This window comes from Bombina bombina, chromosome 1 (genome assembly GCF_027579735.1).
Source record: "Bombina bombina isolate aBomBom1 chromosome 1, aBomBom1.pri, whole genome shotgun sequence".
Lineage (NCBI taxonomy): Eukaryota > Metazoa > Chordata > Amphibia > Anura > Bombinatoridae > Bombina > Bombina bombina.
The window spans coordinates 1,241,408,783-1,241,428,398 of NC_069499.1; the positions used below are offsets into that span (position 1 = coordinate 1,241,408,783).

At 36.3% G+C, this 19,616-nt stretch overlaps 1 protein-coding gene across 1 annotated transcript in view; it reads left to right on the top strand.

The window, feature by feature from the left end:
• CMIP (c-Maf inducing protein) overlaps positions 1 to 19,616 on the top strand; it is a 363,762-nt gene that overhangs the window by 228,165 nt on the left and 115,981 nt on the right. The window contains 2 exon segments of the mRNA XM_053700697.1: positions 8,933 to 9,094; positions 10,169 to 10,210. Of these exon segments, the coding sequence (XP_053556672.1) occupies positions 8,933 to 9,094; positions 10,169 to 10,210 (204 nt within the window).

Here is a 19,616-nt window from a genome sequence, read left to right on the forward strand (position 1 = left end):
CATATGATCTAGTTTGATATGTAATACATGATTCACACACACACACACATATGATCTAGTTTGATATGTAATGCATGATTCACACACACACACACACACACACACATATATGATCTAGTTTGATATGTAATACATGATTCTCACACACACACACACACATATGATCTAGTTTGATATGTAATACATGATTCACACACACACACATATGATCTAGTTTGATATGTAATACATGATTCACACACACACACACACACACATATATATGATCTAGTTTGATATGTAATACATGATTCTCACACACACACATATGATCTAGTTTGATATGTAATACATGATTCACACACACACATACACACATATATATGATCTAGTTTGATATGTAATACATGATTCTCACACACACACACACACACATATGATCTAGTTTGATATGTAATACATGATTCTCACACACACACATATATGATCTAGTTTGATATGTAATACATGATTCTCACACACACACACACACATATATGATCTAGTTTGATATGTAATACATGATTCACACACACACACACACACACATATATGATCTAGTTTGATATGTAATACATGATTCTCACACACACACACACACACACACACACACATATATGATCTAGTTTGATATGTAATACATGATTCTCTCACACACACACATATATGATCTAGTTTGATATGTAATACATGATTCTCTCACACACACACACACACACACATATATGATCTAGTTTGATATATAATACATGATTCTCACACACACACACACACACACACACACACACACACATATGATCTAGTTTGATATGTAATACATGATTCACACACACACACACACACACACACATATGATCTAGTTTGATATGTAATACATGATTCTCACACACACACACATATGATCTAGTTTGATATGTAATACATGATTCACACACACACACACACACACACACACACACACACATGATCTAGTTTGATATGTAATGCATGATTCACACACACACACACACACACACACACACATATATGATCTAGTTTGATATGTAATACATGATTCTCACACACACACACACACACACATATGATCTAGTTTGATATGTAATACATGATTCACACACACACACACACACACACACACACATATGATCTAGTTTGATATGTAATACATGATTCACACACACACACACACACACACATATATATGATCTAGTTTGATATGTAATACATGATTCTCACACACACACACACATATATGATCTAGTTTGATATGTAATACATGATTCACACACACACACACACATATATATGATCTAGTTTGATATGTAATACATGATTCTCACACACACACACACACACATATGATCTAGTTTGATATGTAATACATGATTCTCACACACACACATATATGATCTAGTTTGATATGTAATACATGATTCTCACACACACACACACACACATATATGATCTAGTTTGATATGTAATACATGATTCACACACACACACACACACATATATGATCTAGTTTGATATGTAATACATGATTCTCACACACACACACACACACACACATATATGATCTAGTTTGATATGTAATACATGATTCTCTCACACACACACATATATGATCTAGTTTGATATGTAATACATGATTCTCACACACACACACACACACACACACACACACACACACACACACATATATGATCTAGTTTGATATATAATACATGATTCTCACACACACACACACACACACACACACACACATATGATCTAGTTTGATATGTAATACATGATTCACACACACACACACACACACATGATCTAGTTTGATATGTAATACATGATTCTCACACACACACACATATATGATCTAGTTTGATATGTAATACATGATTCTCACACACACACACACATATATGATCTAGTTTGATATGTAATACATGATTCACACACACACACACACACACACACACACACACACACATATATGATCTAGTTTGATATGTAATACATGATTCTCTCTCACACACACATACACACAGACACACACATATATGATCTAGTTTGATATGTAATACATGATTCACACACACACACACACACATATATGATCTAGTTTGATATGTAATACATGATTCTCACACACACACACACACACACATATGATCTAGTTTGATATGTAATACATGATTCACACACACACACACACACACACACATGATCTAGTTTGATATGTAATACATGATTCACACACACACACACATATGATCTAGTTTGATATGTAATACATGATTCTCACACACACACATATATGATCTAGTTTGATATGTAATACATGATTCTCACACACACACACATATATGATCTAGTTTGATATGTAATACATGATTCACACACAAACACACACACACACACACATATATGATCTAGTTTGATATGTAATACATGATTCTCTCTCTCACACACACACACACACACACACACACACACACACATATATGATCTAGTTTGATATGTAATACATGATTCACACACACACACACACACACATATATGATCTAGTTTGATATGTAATACATGATTCTCACACACACACACACACACATAATCTAGTTTGATATGTAATACATGATTCTCACACACACACACACACACACACACACACACACACACACACACACACACACACATATGATCTAGTTTGATATGTAATACATGATTCACACACACACACATATATGATCTAGTTTGATATGTAATACATGATTCTCACACACACACACACACACACACACACACACACACATATATGATCTAGTTTGATATGTAATACATGATTCTCACACACACACACACACACACACACATATGATCTAGTTTGATATGTAATACATGATTCACACACACACACACATATGATCTAGTTTGATATGTAATACATGATTCTCACACACACACATATATGATCTAGTTTGATATGTAATACATGATTCTCACACACACACACATATATGATCTAGTTTGATATGTAATACATGATTCTCACACACACACACACACACACACACACACATATGATCTAGTTTGATATGTAATACATGATTCTCACACACACACATATATGATCTAGTTTGATATGTAATACATGATTCTCACACACACACACACATATATGATCTAGTTTGATATGTAATACATGATTCACACACACACACACACACACACACACACACACACACACACACATATATGATCTAGTTTGATATGTAATACATGATTCTCTCTCACACACACATACACACAGACACACACATATATGATCTAGTTTGATATGTAATACATGATTCACACACACACACACACACACACATATATGATCTAGTTTGATATGTAATACATGATTCTCACACACACACACACACACACACATATGATCTAGTTTGATATGTAATACATGATTCACACACACACACACACACACACATATGATCTAGTTTGATATGTAATACATGATTCACACACACACACACATATGATCTAGTTTGATATGTAATACATGATTCTCACACACACACATATATGATCTAGTTTGATATGTAATACATGATTCTCACACACACACACATATATGATCTAGTTTGATATGTAATACATGATTCACACACAAACACACACACATATATGATCTAGTTTGATATGTAATACTACATGATTCACACACACACACACACACACACACATATATGATCTAGTTTGATATGTAATACATGATTCTCACACACACACACACACACACACACACACACACATAATCTAGTTTGATATGTAATACATGATTCTCACACACACACACACACACACACACATATATGATCTAGTTTGATATGTAATACATGATTCACACACACACACATATATGATCTAGTTTGATATGTAATACATGATTCTCACACACACACACACACACACACACACACACACACACACACACACACACACACACACATATATGATCTAGTTTGATATGTAATACATGATTCTCACACACACACACACACACACACACACACACACACACACACACACACATATATGATCTAGTTTGATATGTAATACATGATTCTCACACACACACACACACACACACACACACACACACACACACATATATGATCTAGTTTGATATGTAATACATGATTCTCACACACACACACACACACACACACACATATATGATCTAGTTTGATATGTAATACATGATTCACACACACACACACACATATGATCTAGTTTGATATGTAATGCATGATTCATTTCTTAATTTGATAATATTTTTAGCCAATCTAGTTCTAACAAGAATGTTAGTGGCCATTACTCCCAAATTGTGTGATGAATTCTTACGAATCTGTTCTTCAGCTAACTCCTTGGATGCCAGAGTGCGCTGCAACCTTCTCTGGCAGCCGCCCATGGGCTTTTTATTTGTCTTCTGTACAAAAGCAAACCCTTAAAGGGACACTCAAGTCAAAATTAAACTTCATGATTCAGATAGAGCATGCACTTTTAAACAACTTTCCAATTTACTTCCATTAACAAAATGTGCACAGTCTTTTTATATTTACACTTTTTGAGTCACCAACTCGTACTGAGCATGTGCAAGAATTCACAGCATATACGTATATGCATTTGTGATTGGCTGATGGCTGTCACATGATACAGGGGGAGTGGAAATAGACATAACTTTGCAATTTATTTAACAAAAATCTACTACTCATTTGAAGTTCAGACTAAGTGCTATTGCATTGTCTTCTTATCATGCATTTGTTGATTATGCAAATGTACAGTGTTGACTGGTCCTTTAAATACAGTATGAATTAATACTACAAAGATTGCAGTAAGAGTGAAGGTGAATTTTTGTTTTCACCTTTATAATGTATAGCAGTAATATTACATTTGCTGGCAACTGATTTTTTTTTGTTAAATCCCAAAAAGCATTCCACTTAAAGGGTCATAATAGTTAAAAAATAACATGCTCTAATTCTTTTTAACACTATCGACCCTACACTATTGTGCGTTTAACCCACCTAAGGGATTAACTGATGATTGTATCAATGGCGGTTTCCACTCGAGACCAGCAGTGCTTTGTGGGTCCCAAGCTGCACTTCTACTGTGTGTTTAACCCCTTTGCAGGGGTTAAACACACAGTAGTGTGGGGTTGTTAGTCTTAACATGCTCTAACGAATTACAGCATGGAATTTTTCGACTACTATGGCCGTTTAACAAAAAAGAAAATGGCACTGGGCCATATGGCTGCGTTTTGATCTCTTGACAAAACCACTTTAATCTCATAACTCATGACAAAGTGACATTTCACACCTGCAATATCATAGTTTTGTGTGCTGGCCATTGATATATATTAATGTGATAGACACTTAGGAGTGACATTTCACACCTGCAATATCATGGTTTTGTGTGCTGGCCATTGATATATATTAATGTGATAGACACTTAGGAGTTTTCAGCTCTGTTTTTCTACCCACTCTCACATATAGAATCGAATAGTGCAAAAATACTATTAAAGATAGAGACAAAATGGTAAAACAATATCTGAAAACTTCTTTTCAATTGATTAGCATGTGACTACTTCACCAATAATATTCCCTCATTCTGCCATTTTTTCTTATAATTGAAAGAAAGAAATAATTCCAAAACTAACGACCAGATTTTCTTCATTCATCCTCTAACATATTCAAACAGCACAACCTTTACTCACTTTACATTTATTTGTGTACAGGTTTTAATAGATGAAGAAGTATTTTGCTCAGGTGGCTATTTCTTCAAAGGCAGCTATTACAGCACTACAGCGAGTTCTGCCACATATTCACTTTCTACTGTTGTCAGACTTTATCAGGCGGTTGGTGATTAACGATAAGTTTAGCTGGGGATGATAATGTTTCACATATAAGCATTTAAAAGTTGAATTAATGAGACGGAAAAATAAAAAAGACTCTAGAAAAAAAAAAAAAAAAAAACAGAACCATATTTTAACCCTCGCTTATAAAAATATATTTAAAGTCAGTCCAGTTTTTTTTTAAATGACATCAAACCCTGAGAGATTGTTGCTTAGTCAGGTAATTTCTAACCCTAAGTAACAATATGGCAGCACCCATTACTTTATAGAAACTGAAACTATAGATTTAAAGGGACACTGAACCCACATTTTTTCTTTTGTGATTCAGATAGAGTATGCAATTTTAAGCAACTTTCTATTTTACTCCTATTATCAATTTTTTTTCATTCTCTTGCTATCTGTATTTGAAAAAGAAGGCATCTAAGCTGTTTTTTGGTTCAGACCCTGGACAGCGCTTATTTATTAGTGGGTGAATGTATAAACCAATCAGCAAGAACAACCCAGGTTGTTCACCAAAAATAGGCCGGCATCTAAACTTACATTCTTGCTTTTCAAATAAAGACACCAAGAGAATGAAAGCCATTTGATAATAGGAGTGAATTAGAAAGTTGCTTAAAATTGCATGCTCTATCTGAAAAATTGGGTTCAGTGTCCCTTTAAGAAGAGAATTTGTACAAAAATTTACTTTTTTGTGTTTTTAGTCACGATTAAACTTTCATGATTCAGATAGGACATGCAATTCTAAACAACTTTCAAATTTTACTTACATCATCAAATTAGCTTTGTTCTCTTGGTATTCTTTATTGAAAGCTAAACCTAGGTAGGCTAATTTTGGAAAAAGCCCTTGAAGGCTGCTCTTATCTCACTGCTTTTTAAAAGTTTTTTTTACAGCTAGACAGTACTAGTTTGTGTGCCATATAGATAGCATTGTGCTCACTCCCATGGAGTTGTTACCTAGTAGTCAGCACTGATTGACTAAAATGCAAGTCTGTCAAAAGAACTGAAATAAGGGGGCAGTCTGCAGTGGCTTAGATACAAGGCAATCACTGAGGTAAAAATACATTAAAGGGACATGAAACCCAAAAAATATCTTTCATGGTTTAGACAGAACATACAATTTTAAACAACTTTCCAATTTACTTCTTTTATTTAATTTGCTTGCTTCTCTTGTTATCCTTTGCTGAAAGCTTTATCTAGTTAAGCTCAGGAGCAGCAAAGAACCTAGAATCTAGCTGCTGATTGGTGGCTGCATATATACCGATTGTCATTGGCTCACCCATGTGTTCAGTTAGCTAGCAGTAGTGCATTGCTGCTCCTTCAACAAATGATACCAAGAGAATGAAGCACATTTGATAATAGAAGTAAACTGGAAAGTTTTTTTGAAATTGTATGTTCTACCTAAATCTTGTAATAAAATTTTGGGGTTTCATGTCACTTTAATATAACTGTGTTGGTTATGCAAAACTGGGGAATGAGTAATAAAAAAGAGATTACTCCAGAATTGTTATTGTTTAAAAATATAGATATTGTCCCTTTAAGATGTCAGTCAGGTCTGATCTGGTCTAGTTTGGTCTGGCCCTAGGCCAGATCCAGGACTTAAAATGATACTCGGTTATAAAACAAGCCATAAAATATGATTGTTAAAGGACCACTCAATGCAGTAGAATTGTATAACAACAATTTAGCACTTACTCTGAATTTCAAATAAGCAGTAGATTATTTTTTTTGGACAAATTTATTTTTTCTCCCATTTTCCGTCCCCCTATATCATGTGACAGACATCAGCCAATCACAGACTAGTATACATATATCCTGTGAGCTTGTGCACATACTCAGTAGGATCTTGTTCCCTAGAAAGTGTAAATATAAAAAGACTGCACAAAATGTGATAATGAAAGTAAATTTGAAAAGTGTCTTAAAATTGCATGCTCTTTCTGAGTAATAAAGTCTATTTTGACTTGAGTTTCCCTTTAAAGAAATTATCTTACAGGGGTTCCACACAGCCTTGTTTGCATAGTCCCTTTAGTTGCCTGTTTTATAGTTGTCCCTAATTGTCCTCAACAGGAGAAAGAAGTGAATAGAGTGACCATTACTTTATAGAAACTAAAGTACTTTATAGAAGCGGAATCTTTATATGTATATATTCAAAAATGAAACAACTAATATTAATGTAAAAAGTACATCATTATATCTAGCATGTATTTACTGTTTACTGAAGAGCGTGCTTAAAGGGACATTAAACCCAATTTTTTTCTTTCGTGATTCAGATAGAGAATACCATTTTAAACAACTTTCTAATGTACTTCTATTATCTAATTTGCTTCATTCTCTTGATATTCTTTCTTGAAAAGCATATCTAGATAGGCTCAGTAGCTTCTGATTGGTGGCTGCACATAGATGCCTCCTGTGATTGGCTCGCCCGTGTGCATTGCTATTTCTTTAACGAAGGGTATCTAAAGAATGAAGCAAATTAGATAATAGAAGTAAATTGGAATGTTGTTTAAAATTGTATTATCTGTCTGAATTATGAAAGAAAAAATTTGGGTTTAATGTCCCTTTAATACATAAAAGCATGTTTTACTACTCATTACACGTTTTGATACTCTGCATTAACTGGGGTTACCACCCATGTGCCCTCTCCTTCCACACCCTTCATGTGACCCATCAATGGAAATATTCTTATTTTTCTCAGTATCTTGCATGACATACAGCAGTCTAATGAAACAGATATATCATGCAAGATAACTAGGACTGTTTTTGTTATATCTCTTATTATATGAATGTGCAAGCACGCAGTTTTATATATATATTTTTTAATATATACAAGAAAACTCTTGTGAAGACAGTTAAAAATGGGACACATAATTTACATGTCCATTTAATGCTGTACAAAGTGGTTGTATAAAATGTAATAAAAATGTCTATTATTACTAATAAATTTGCCCCAATATCATGCAGCAATAAACCAATTGATTTTGTGTATATCTCTTTTTTTTTTTTTTCCAGAAAAAAATTTACAAATACAAAAAAGTGCTGAGCAACCCTAATCGCTGGGAGGTGGTATTGAAAGAGATACGGTCGCTAGTGGATATGGCCCTCTCCTCCCCTCTGCAAGATGACTCCATTCATCAAGAACCACTAGAAATTGTCTCCAAGTTACTTTCTGAGGTAGGAAGACATTGCCGATAATATGGAGATTGATGCTGTAAATTGTTCATTTTAAACAAAAGCATAAAGTGATTACCTGACAATCCTGGTCTTCCTCCCTTTCTGTTTACCATTTAAGAGACAGTAAACACTGTGATATTTTTTTATATAAAATGTTTAGTTATGCGTAAAAAAAGTGGTGACAGTATATTTCATTATTTATTTTGTCCCCTTTTCTTGTAAGTCAGCTCTGAAAATTGAGCCAATTCTACTTATCAGAACTTGAAAAGTCTTCTCAAGGCTAACTGCTAGACATCTGTCCCTATTTGGTTTTATCAGATATCAACTGCAAAACAATGCATTTTATACTAACTTGTCTGTGGACTAAAGCCCACATTGACTCTTCCAAAAAAAAAAAAAAAGGCAAATTGTGGGCTGTTGGAAAGTAATAGCAGTAAAAGGATGTTAATTTGTTTTAAAAACATTGCCTTGGGAGATATGATGTTATATAGCAACACAGCAGAAATGTTTTCTTCACAGATAGACCCGTTTGTTAGTGAACTTGGTGAGTTTGTAACTCGTGGGGCCTATTTATCTATCTTTTGCATAAAGTGCTTAATTGCTAATATATACTATGCATATATAAAAATTACTTTAACCCCTTAACGACCAAGGACGCACCAGGTACGTCCTGCAAAAACTGTCAGTCAGTGACAATGGACGTACCTGGTCTAATTGAGAGCTGGAAGCGATTGTGATCGTTTCCAGTAGCTCTGAGTATTGCAGTGATGCCTCAATATTGAGGCATCCTGCAATACCCTTTTTTAAGCATCCGATGCAGAGAGAGCCACTATATATAATATATATTTATAATTATTATTATTTTTTTTGAACAGGTGAATAAAAAAATAAAAAGCAAGGCTCTGTTTCTGTTTAAATGGCGTGATAGCAGATGGGGTTAAGTACTTTTCTGATTATATACTTTATTAAAACCAGTGCAGCTTTAATAACTCAGCTACATGACAGAATGATTGTGAAGTTACTTCAATCATCCAGTTCTTATTTAATGTAACTGTCACTGATTTATTTTTGCAGAATGTAAATCTAACCACACAAGAGCATGAAAGCATTATTGTGGTAAGTAAAACTTTCTCTATTTTCCATATGGTTCTTCCAGTCTGTTTACAAATGACCAGCATATTAATCAAGTAGCAGTTTCTTACACTCTTGAATTATTAATTGCTTTTTTTGTTGATTCATTTTTAAAACTCTTCTTAAGATTTCAAATACCAGTAGTTTCCAAAATATAATCATAAAGGGACAGACATTGTTTTCTGTCATCCATATGAAACAACAGTGTATAAATATGTTACATTTATTTATTTGTATTTGTTTGGTTTTTTTTGCATGAAAATTGTGAATTTAATTTAAACTAATACAGCCATATCAGTTGTGTACTTCCTAATAGTGATCATTTTTAGGCAAAAATGTCCAAATGCATGTTTAGATGTTGCCGTTTTAAATGGATGGCATTTTTAAAGGGACAGTAAACCTCAAAAATAATGTTATATAATTCTGCACATAGTGCAGAATTATATAACATTATATTAGCCTTATCTTTATAAAACCTAATATTCCCTTTGATTTTTTTTAAAAAAATGACTGTTTTTCCAGACCCGCTCTCTGTGCTTTTCTGAGCGGGTCTGTTTTTATAACACAGCGGGCCAGCAGAGGCGAGCTGCACTGAGTATAATGGGGCGGACGGGCCGGGCTGTGACTAGACAGCTGGCCCGATGCGCTGTGTTATAGAAACAGACCCGCTCAGAAGAGCACAGAGAACGGGTCTGAAAAAGTAATTTTTTTAAAAAAAATCAAAGGGAATATTAGGTTTTATAAAGATAAGGCTAATACAATGTTATATAATTCTGCACTATGTGCAGAATTATATAACATTATTTTTGAGGTTTACTGACACTTTAAGTACCATGTCCCTTTTAATGCACATAATCATATTAGCACATCTAGCAGCAACAAAATAATTTTAACAACACTACAGAATATATTTATTTACAAGAGTATTACTATAATTTACTTGGTCCAAAGTCTGTCTATCTGTATATCTATCTATCTATTATATATCTGTCTATCTATTGATATATCTAGCTCATGTTTTTTTAGGTTTAATAGATGTGTTTTTGTTAAGATTTTTAACTTGGATCTTATAATAACTACAAACTAGCATGACTAAGTATAATCTGGATTCTATCTATCTATCTATCTATCTATCTATCTATCTATCTATCTATCTATCTATCTATCTATCTATCTATCTATCTATCAGTATAATCCATTGTCTTGTACAACAGCGGATGGTTAGGCCTTATTGAATTGCAGGTTTAATAGTTCCTGTACCCCCTGCTCCCCTGCTATATAAGTCTCTTTATATTAAAGGATCATTCCGGTCAAAATTTAAGTGCATATAGATGAACTACATAATTGAATAGAAAAGATATTTGCAATATACATGTATTGGCAAAAATGCTTCTAGTAAAAGTTAACACTATTTTAATGTTAGCTTTTTTTTCTGCATGTGAAGCAAAGATAGATATTCTCAGCACACCAGCATTATAAATACTGCAGCTGTTCAGAGCACCAGTGGGGCTTGTATCATGTCAGCAATGAACAAATTGAGTCGTTACAAGCACCTTAGGCTCTCTGTACAAGCGTTGTTTTTAAAATGCTGGTGCACTGTGCATATGTAAATACACTTTTGAAACCACTATAACTTTTATTAGAAGCATTTTTGCTAAAACATGTATATTACAAAAATGCTTCTATTCAAAACTGAAGTGCATCCACGTGGATTCCAATTTTGGCTGGAATGTGCCTTTAACAGCACTATAGTAGTTGTGTTTCATTTGTAATGCACACCACCAATCATAGCAGAGTAAGTTGTAAGAGGTTAAAGTATAACTATTGCCAAAGATTCATCATTTAGGTTAATCTCGTGTTACCTCCTTCAGTAAATAATCAAGAAGAGAGGCTTTAGTTAGTGAAGTAGATGATCTTCCCACAGTAATTTAAAACCATAACGTCATTATAGACTCTAGTGGGAAAAAAACGTACGCAGAAATCTACAAAAGAAAATAAATATCACATTATCCCCAAATTATAAAGCCTTTACTTAAAGTGATAGTCCCCAAGGCAGAACATGCTGTGATCTGAGATTTCATCGTAGAAAATGCAGCATGTCTGCAGAAAGAGCACAGGACACACGCAGGAACTGTTGGCGCTTTCGCTTTGCAGAGCCATTCTGCATCAGGCTGTTCTCTTCAAAGAGTGCTGTGCTCTTGCTGCACTGTGTAATTTTTCCTTAACACAGTGCAGCCAGAGCAAGGAGCTGTCTGAGAGAACAGTCAAATACGGAACAGCGATACAAAGGGGCAGCACATTGATTGATGCTCTCTAGCCTTTTCCGGTCTGCAAAGCTGCAACTCCTGAATGTAAGACAATGCACCTTTTTATCACTACAATTTTACCTTATAATTATGTGATGTCAGACCAAGAGAAAATGAATTTATTGAAGAGACATTTAATCACAAAATTTATTTTTATCTTTGCAGCTAATTTTGCTTTGTTCTGTTGGTATCCTTAGTTGAAAGCTAAACCTAGGAGGTTCATATGCTAATTTCTAAGCCCTTGAAGGCCGCCTCTAATCTCAGGGCATTTTGACAGTTTTTCACCACTAGAGGGTGTTAGTTCATGTGTTTCATATAGATAACACTGTGCTCACGCACGTAGAGTTACTAGGAGACAGCACTGATTGGCTAAAATTCAAGTCTGTCAAAAGAACTGAAATAAGGGGCAAATTGCAGAGGCTTAGATACAAGATAATCACAGAAGTAAAAAGTGTATTAATATAACTGTGTTGGTTATGCAAAACTAGGGAATGGGTAATAAAGGGATTATATATCTTTTAAAACAATAAATATTCTGGTGTAGACTGTCCCTTTAAGGTTTTTACATTTCACAGATTTGGAAAAGATCAGTTAAAGGGACATTCTAGACCCAATACTTATTCTTTATTACTTACCGTTACATACCAGACACTTATCTTGCAACGGGTTCCACATCTATAAGTTTGTAAGAAGTACATCAAACTCCTAAATAATTATTGTTTGGTAGCAACCAAAATGTTCGCCAAGCTTTGTATCTACAATAAAAAGTACATTGTTCTGTATGTGAAGAACATTGGAAAGTGAAATGTTCATAACTGCTGTCAGGTTAGCGCACAAGGTGTTAGCTTTTTTTTTTTTTGTTCTGCACTCTCCATTGACTTTTATGGGGAGAAGTTAAAGCGGCCACGATATTTGGTTATCGTGCGTCAGGTTTCGCACAACGCACAAACTTTTTACTTTCAACTTGTAGTACGCTAAGCCTCCGTCTAGTGAAGTTTTTTACACGTAATCTAGTCCTTAATTGGTTGTAACATACTAAGCATTATTAGAGTAGTAATTAAAAATGTAATTCCTAGTAAAAGGTTTAAAGGGACAGTCAACACCAGAATTTTTGTTGTTTTAAAAGATAGATAATCCCTTAATTACCCATTCCCCAGTTTTGCATAGTCAACACAGTTATAATAATACACATTTTACCTCTGTAATTACCTTGTATCTAAGCCTCTGTAGACTGCCCCCTTATTTCAGTTCTTTTGAAAGACTTGCATTTTAGCCAATCAGTGCTCATTTCTCGGTAAATTCACGTGCATGAGCTCAATGTTATCTATATGAAACACACGAACTAACGCCCTCTAGTGGTGAAAAACTGTCAAAATGCATTTAGATTAGAGGCGGCCTTCAAGGTCTAAGAAATTAGCATATGAACCTCCTAGGTTTAGCTTTCAACTAAGAATACCAAGAGAAAAAAACAAAATTGGTGATAAAAGTAAATTGGAAAGTTGTTTAAAAGGACATGCCCTATTTGAATCATGAAAGTTTTTTTTGGACTTGACTGTCCCTTTAATTATTAGTGAAAGAATCGTGCAATGTGCTCACTTTAATTTGCCTTCTTCTCCTGTAATTTAAATATATGAAACTTGTAGTTTTTCCACTCCCCCTAGAGAGACTGGAGTGTTTTTTGTGGAATTCCAAGCCCTAACCCTTGTACATGCTGTGCCGTGATTGGTTTATATGCACTGGAGCTCATATATATTTGTTTCTAACTGGCCCACAGCTAAGGAGACAAGATAAACTCCCATTAGGGGTGCAAACAAAGCATAAAAAATGTTTTAAGTACATTTATTTTGTATACAGATCTTTCGGAATATAGCAATTAATTTTTGATGGAAATCTAAAAATAAAATAAAAATTAATTTCCTTTTAAAAATATGCACAAGTTGTGGCTAAGCCAATGATTGACTTATGCTTTATATGAAACGCTGCAAATACTACATATTTTTATGACAATATGGAATGCAGAGGGGGCTGGAATTCATACAGCACTTCCATTTTTTTTTTACTATACATTCTGTTTATAGATTATTTTTTTAAACCTTTTACTGTGCTGTCTGGGAGGCATGTGTTATTTATTACTGTTTTATTGTATTTCTGTCACTGCCTGTATAAGGCAGTCAGCACATTTTATGTTTTTTATTTTTTTTTATTTTTTTTTATTATCCCACAAAAAGAATTTTTCATATTTTCAATATAATTAGTTCATAAACTGAAACAAGTTGTTACGGAATCAAATCATTTTGTAATTTAGGATTTTAATATCTTTTTGTAAAAATAAATTTGTTTTTCCTTTAACAAAAACAAATTGTTTGCGGCACCCAGGCTGCGGTGTTTTGTGTGTGTGTGTGTGTGTTTATATTTGTGTAAGCAAAGGCAATAGTTTAACAAATGGGCAGATGGATATAGAGATATTAGCAGTGTTGGTTGTGCTATTGTTTGTTTTGCTCCTTTTAGAGTATATTATGATAAATTCATGAATAAGTACAGCCTATCAAGCACATGATACTTTAAAGGGGCTCATTACTGCAAAAAGGGGTGGTCCCTTCCTTTGGTCGGGGCTTTCGAGTTCTTCTCGCTATCCGGATTCTCTGGATATGCATCCATATCCCTTGTGCCTGGCTTTTTGGCCAGCTGGGGTGTTTAGTTCTAGTGTAAGGTTTGCCTGAACAATTAGGTGCCCGGACCTGTTTTTCTCACTGAAACTTCCGGTTGCTGAAGCTTCGCTTGGCCTTTTTCCTGACCCAGTATTGGGTGGTTTTGGTATCTTGGATCTCAGGGCTAGTCGGGGTGTTCCATGGTAGTGGGAACTTGGGCTATGTCCTGGGTCCATCTACCTAACCTGGTCATGGTTGGCCTGGTTTTCGGGGTATTTTTTTCTCTTTGCCACAGAGTAACCCATGTCATCTGGTGATTAGCTGTGTGGCTTGTGCCTCAACGGTTGTTGGTTCATACCCATCTGCTGGTGCTGGATGTCCAATTTCTGGTGCGCCGCCTTAGGGTTGCATTCCCCTGGTCTGCAGGCGAATGGGTTGGCTTTGCCTCTGCTTGGCAAGCTACTTGTAGGGGGGTCCTTTTCTAGGACATCTGTGTTGGGAATTTCTATTCCCATTAGCCGGTGATTTCGGGCCTTGAGGACAGTTGTTGCCCTTCCGGCATCATCCCTTTCCTTTAGGGGATATTCTCCTCCCTATGGAGATAGAGTCCTTGCTTGGGGCTTCTCCTGGATGGGAGGCGGAAAGGTGGGATTGGTTCCCCCTGGGGTCTTGCTGGCTCCAAGTCAGACTTATTGGTCCTTTATTTTGATAGATCCTTAGGTCTATGGCCTTGTTGTCTGTTTTCTAAGGCATTGCGTTCGGGTCGCAGTCTCTACTGGATGTGTGAACCTTGTTGAGTCTATCCTGTTAGCTCAGTCTGCTAGAGTATAGATTTTCCTTTCAATTTGCTCCATTAATTTCAGAAGAGGGTTTACTCTTCCTTCGGGTTCTGAAGGGTATACTCCCCTTCTTGGGGGGCCTCGATTGAGGTTTTGCGTTCCCATTTTTATGGACCTGTGTGTAGGTCTGGCAACTTAGGTTGCCTGGAGCGTGCCCTCTGTCTGGGGGTTGCTTTTGCAGTCTGTTTCTTGCTTGACTGCTTCTTCCTCCTTTGCAAGTACCCTCTGTGTCGTCCTGTTATGGACTCTGTTCTCAAACTTGGGGTTTTTCACCTGGGTGTATTACACACTTTTTCATGGCGAATGCTTTGGTATTCTATGGTCAGACACTGGGAGGACTTTGCCTCTTCAGTTGCATTCCGTGCTTGCAGGATGTTGGAGAGACGTCTTCTCTGTCTCTGTGCCCGGTCTTATCCCGGATTTTGCTTGGTATAGGCGTGGCCTCCTTCCCCTGTTTGGGCCCCGTTGGGTCTCTGTGAACTGGGCTCACTCTTGGAGGTGTTCTTTTTTGTATTAGGGGACCTTTCGGTTTCCTTGGTTCTCCTTTTCCTTGTCCCCTTGGGGGTTTTGGCTGGTGTCTCCTTCATTTGTGGGGGATGAGCGGTGGGGGACCGTTTGTTGGGCGACGGTGTCTCCTGGAGGACTTTTCGCTCAGTCGAGTCCGTTTGCGGTCTCTAGTTTGGCTTCTGGACTGACTGTGAGTCAGTGTCTTAGGGGCTTTTCCTCTTAAAATTTTCTCCGCTTCGGACGAAGCGGGGTTTATTGGGTAGAGGTTCAGGCCTAGTGCCCTCAGTATGGACCGCCTACTGTACCCTCCCGTCTTGGCATTCAGTGTCCTCTATAGCTTGTTTTCCCAAAAGTAGTAAATGCAGCAGTGGAATCTTTTTCCATTTAAGTAGAAAAACATAAAGTATGCTTACCTGATAATTTCTTTTTCTTCTGATGGAAAGAGTCCACAGCTCCCCACCCGTAATTTTATGTGGGGCTTCCTTTTTATTCTTCTGGCACCTTTCACCATGATATTTCTTCTACTGTGCCTTGTTCCTCGGCAGAATGTCTGGAAGATGAGAGGAGTGGGAGGAGTATTTATGCCTTTGGCTGGGGTGTCTTTGCCTCTTCCTGGTGGCCAGGTTCTTATTTCCCAAAAGTAATGAATGCAGCAGTTGACTCTTTCCATCAGAAGAAAAGGAAATAATCAGGTAAGCATAATTTATGTTTTTCTACTTAAATGGAAAGAGTCCACTGCTGCATTTACTACTTTTGGGAAAACAATACCCAAGCTATAGAGGACACTGAATGCCAAGACGGGAGGGTACAATAGGCGGTCCATACTGAGGGCACCAGGCCTGAACCTCTACCCAATAAACAACCCTGCTTCGTCCGAAGCTGAGAAAATTTTAAGAGGAAAAGCCCCAAAGACACTGACTCGCAGTCAATCCAGAAGCCAAACTAGAGACCGCAAACGGACTCGACTGAGCCAAAAGTCCTCCAGGACACCGTCACCCAAAAGACGGTCCCCCACCGAGAGACAGAAAAGATGTCTCTCCAACATCCTGCCACAAATAGGACCTGCTGGCTGAAAATTTTAATTTTGCCACAAATAGGACCTGCTGGCTGAAACTTTCATTTTTGCCACAAATAGGACCTGCTGGCTGAAAATTGTATTTTTGACACAAATAATACAGCTTTAAAAATCAGCTGCGCTCTTTAAGAAATACAGCCGCACTCTATCTTTACTTACTGTGAGAGCTCTCTTTAACTCATGCTGTTATCTGTGTACCGTGCCTGCGTATGATAAGTAGTCTTACTATCAAGACAGTTCGAGACTCATTCTACAAAGTAATTTTATTGGCTGGACGCCTTGTCAGGTTGATTAGGGGGCAGGTCCTGTAACCAAAGCTGGGGCAGAGAGTTCAGCTACAGCCGTGTCGCAAATGCTGAAGTACAGTGCCCATACCGCCGTCATAGACTCAGAGTCATAGCCGATTTCAAAAGTCTGCATAAGAGAAAGATTTCTCTCACATCTATGGTGGCGAGGCTCTTCACTCAGAATCTAGATTCTATCTAGAATTCTAGTTTCTGAGTGAAGAGCCTCGCCGCCATAGATGTGTGAGAAATCTTTCTCTTATTATGCAGACTTTTGAAATCTTACCTCAAAATTCACTCGTAGTCCACTGGTAGACCGTGATCTATGTCTTGCCCACCCCTGTTATGTAGGTATAAATATATATTGTACAAAAAAATAGATATATGTAGATTTATTTTTGAATAAATAGAACATATTCTTGTATGTGAAGAACATTGTAATGTGAAATATTCATATTTTCATGTTGGGTTAGCGCACATGAGCATATGCAATCAGGTTCGCGTGAGAGGGGTTGTTTTCCCACTTTTTTTCTCTATTGACTTCTGTGGGGGAATATTTGAAAACGCACACAATATTCTTACTTCGACTTGTTGTGCTTGTCGGTTTAGCGCGTGAGCGAAAACAGTTTATTTCAACTCATAATACAAGTGCAAACCAACGAGCGCAAAAGGCTTACTTGTATTGCAATTAACACTCGAGCAGGAGCGTTAATTAGCGCGCCACTTGTAATTTAGCCCTTTATAAGGTAACATTGACTGTTAATACCAGTGCAAAAAGGCAAGTGTTATGGATTGCACTCCAGCAATGTTTACATTGCATACTGCTTGCATTTTACGCTTCACTCGTAATCTCTGGCACATAGCTATGATCAGTGATTCAAAATGATATTCTGTAGCAAAAGTGACCAGAAGTTGTTTATTAGTATAGTAACTTGCATGTAAGCCCTGCAAATATTTCAATAGCTGAGCTCCTTTAAAACACCAAACACTGAGGCCACTTGTCTGAGAGTTTATTGTTCCTTCTGGTAACTTTATAGCATTACAATGAAGCCTGCCTCAGATGGTATGACCTCTCATTATATTTACATAAGCACGTTTGGTTGCTGGGATATATAATAATTGGTGACCTGAGCTTTCAGAAAGTTTGACAGTTGTTTAAAAGAAACAAGAAATAAGCAATTCTCTGAGCTCATAAAGTACGCTCTGTTGTTGTACCGTTCATGTAAAATGGAAAAACACCATAATTTCCAGCAAACAGTGTTAGTTTAGTGTAAAAACTACGTTTATTTTAGGCTGCCTGGATTATGTTGAGAGACATTTTTTTTTAACCACATGGGCTGTAATGCATTGCTTAGGAATACCAAAGAGTTAAAGGGACAGTCAAGTCAAAATAAAACATCCATGATTCAGATAGGGCATTCAATTTTAAACAACTTTCCAATTTACTTTTATCATCAAATTTGCTTTGTTTTCTTGGTATTCTTGGTTGAAAGCTGAACCTAGGTAGGCTCATAAACTGATTTCTAAACCGTTGAAGGCTACCTCTTATCTCAGTGCATTTTGATAGTTTTTCCCAGCTAGGCGGAGCTAGTTCACGTATGCCGTATATCGATACCATTGTGCTCACACCCATGGTGTTATTTATGAGTTAGCAGTGATTGGCTAAAATACAAGCTTGTCAAAAGAACTGAGATAAGAGGGTAGTATGCAGAGGCTTAGATACAAGGTAATC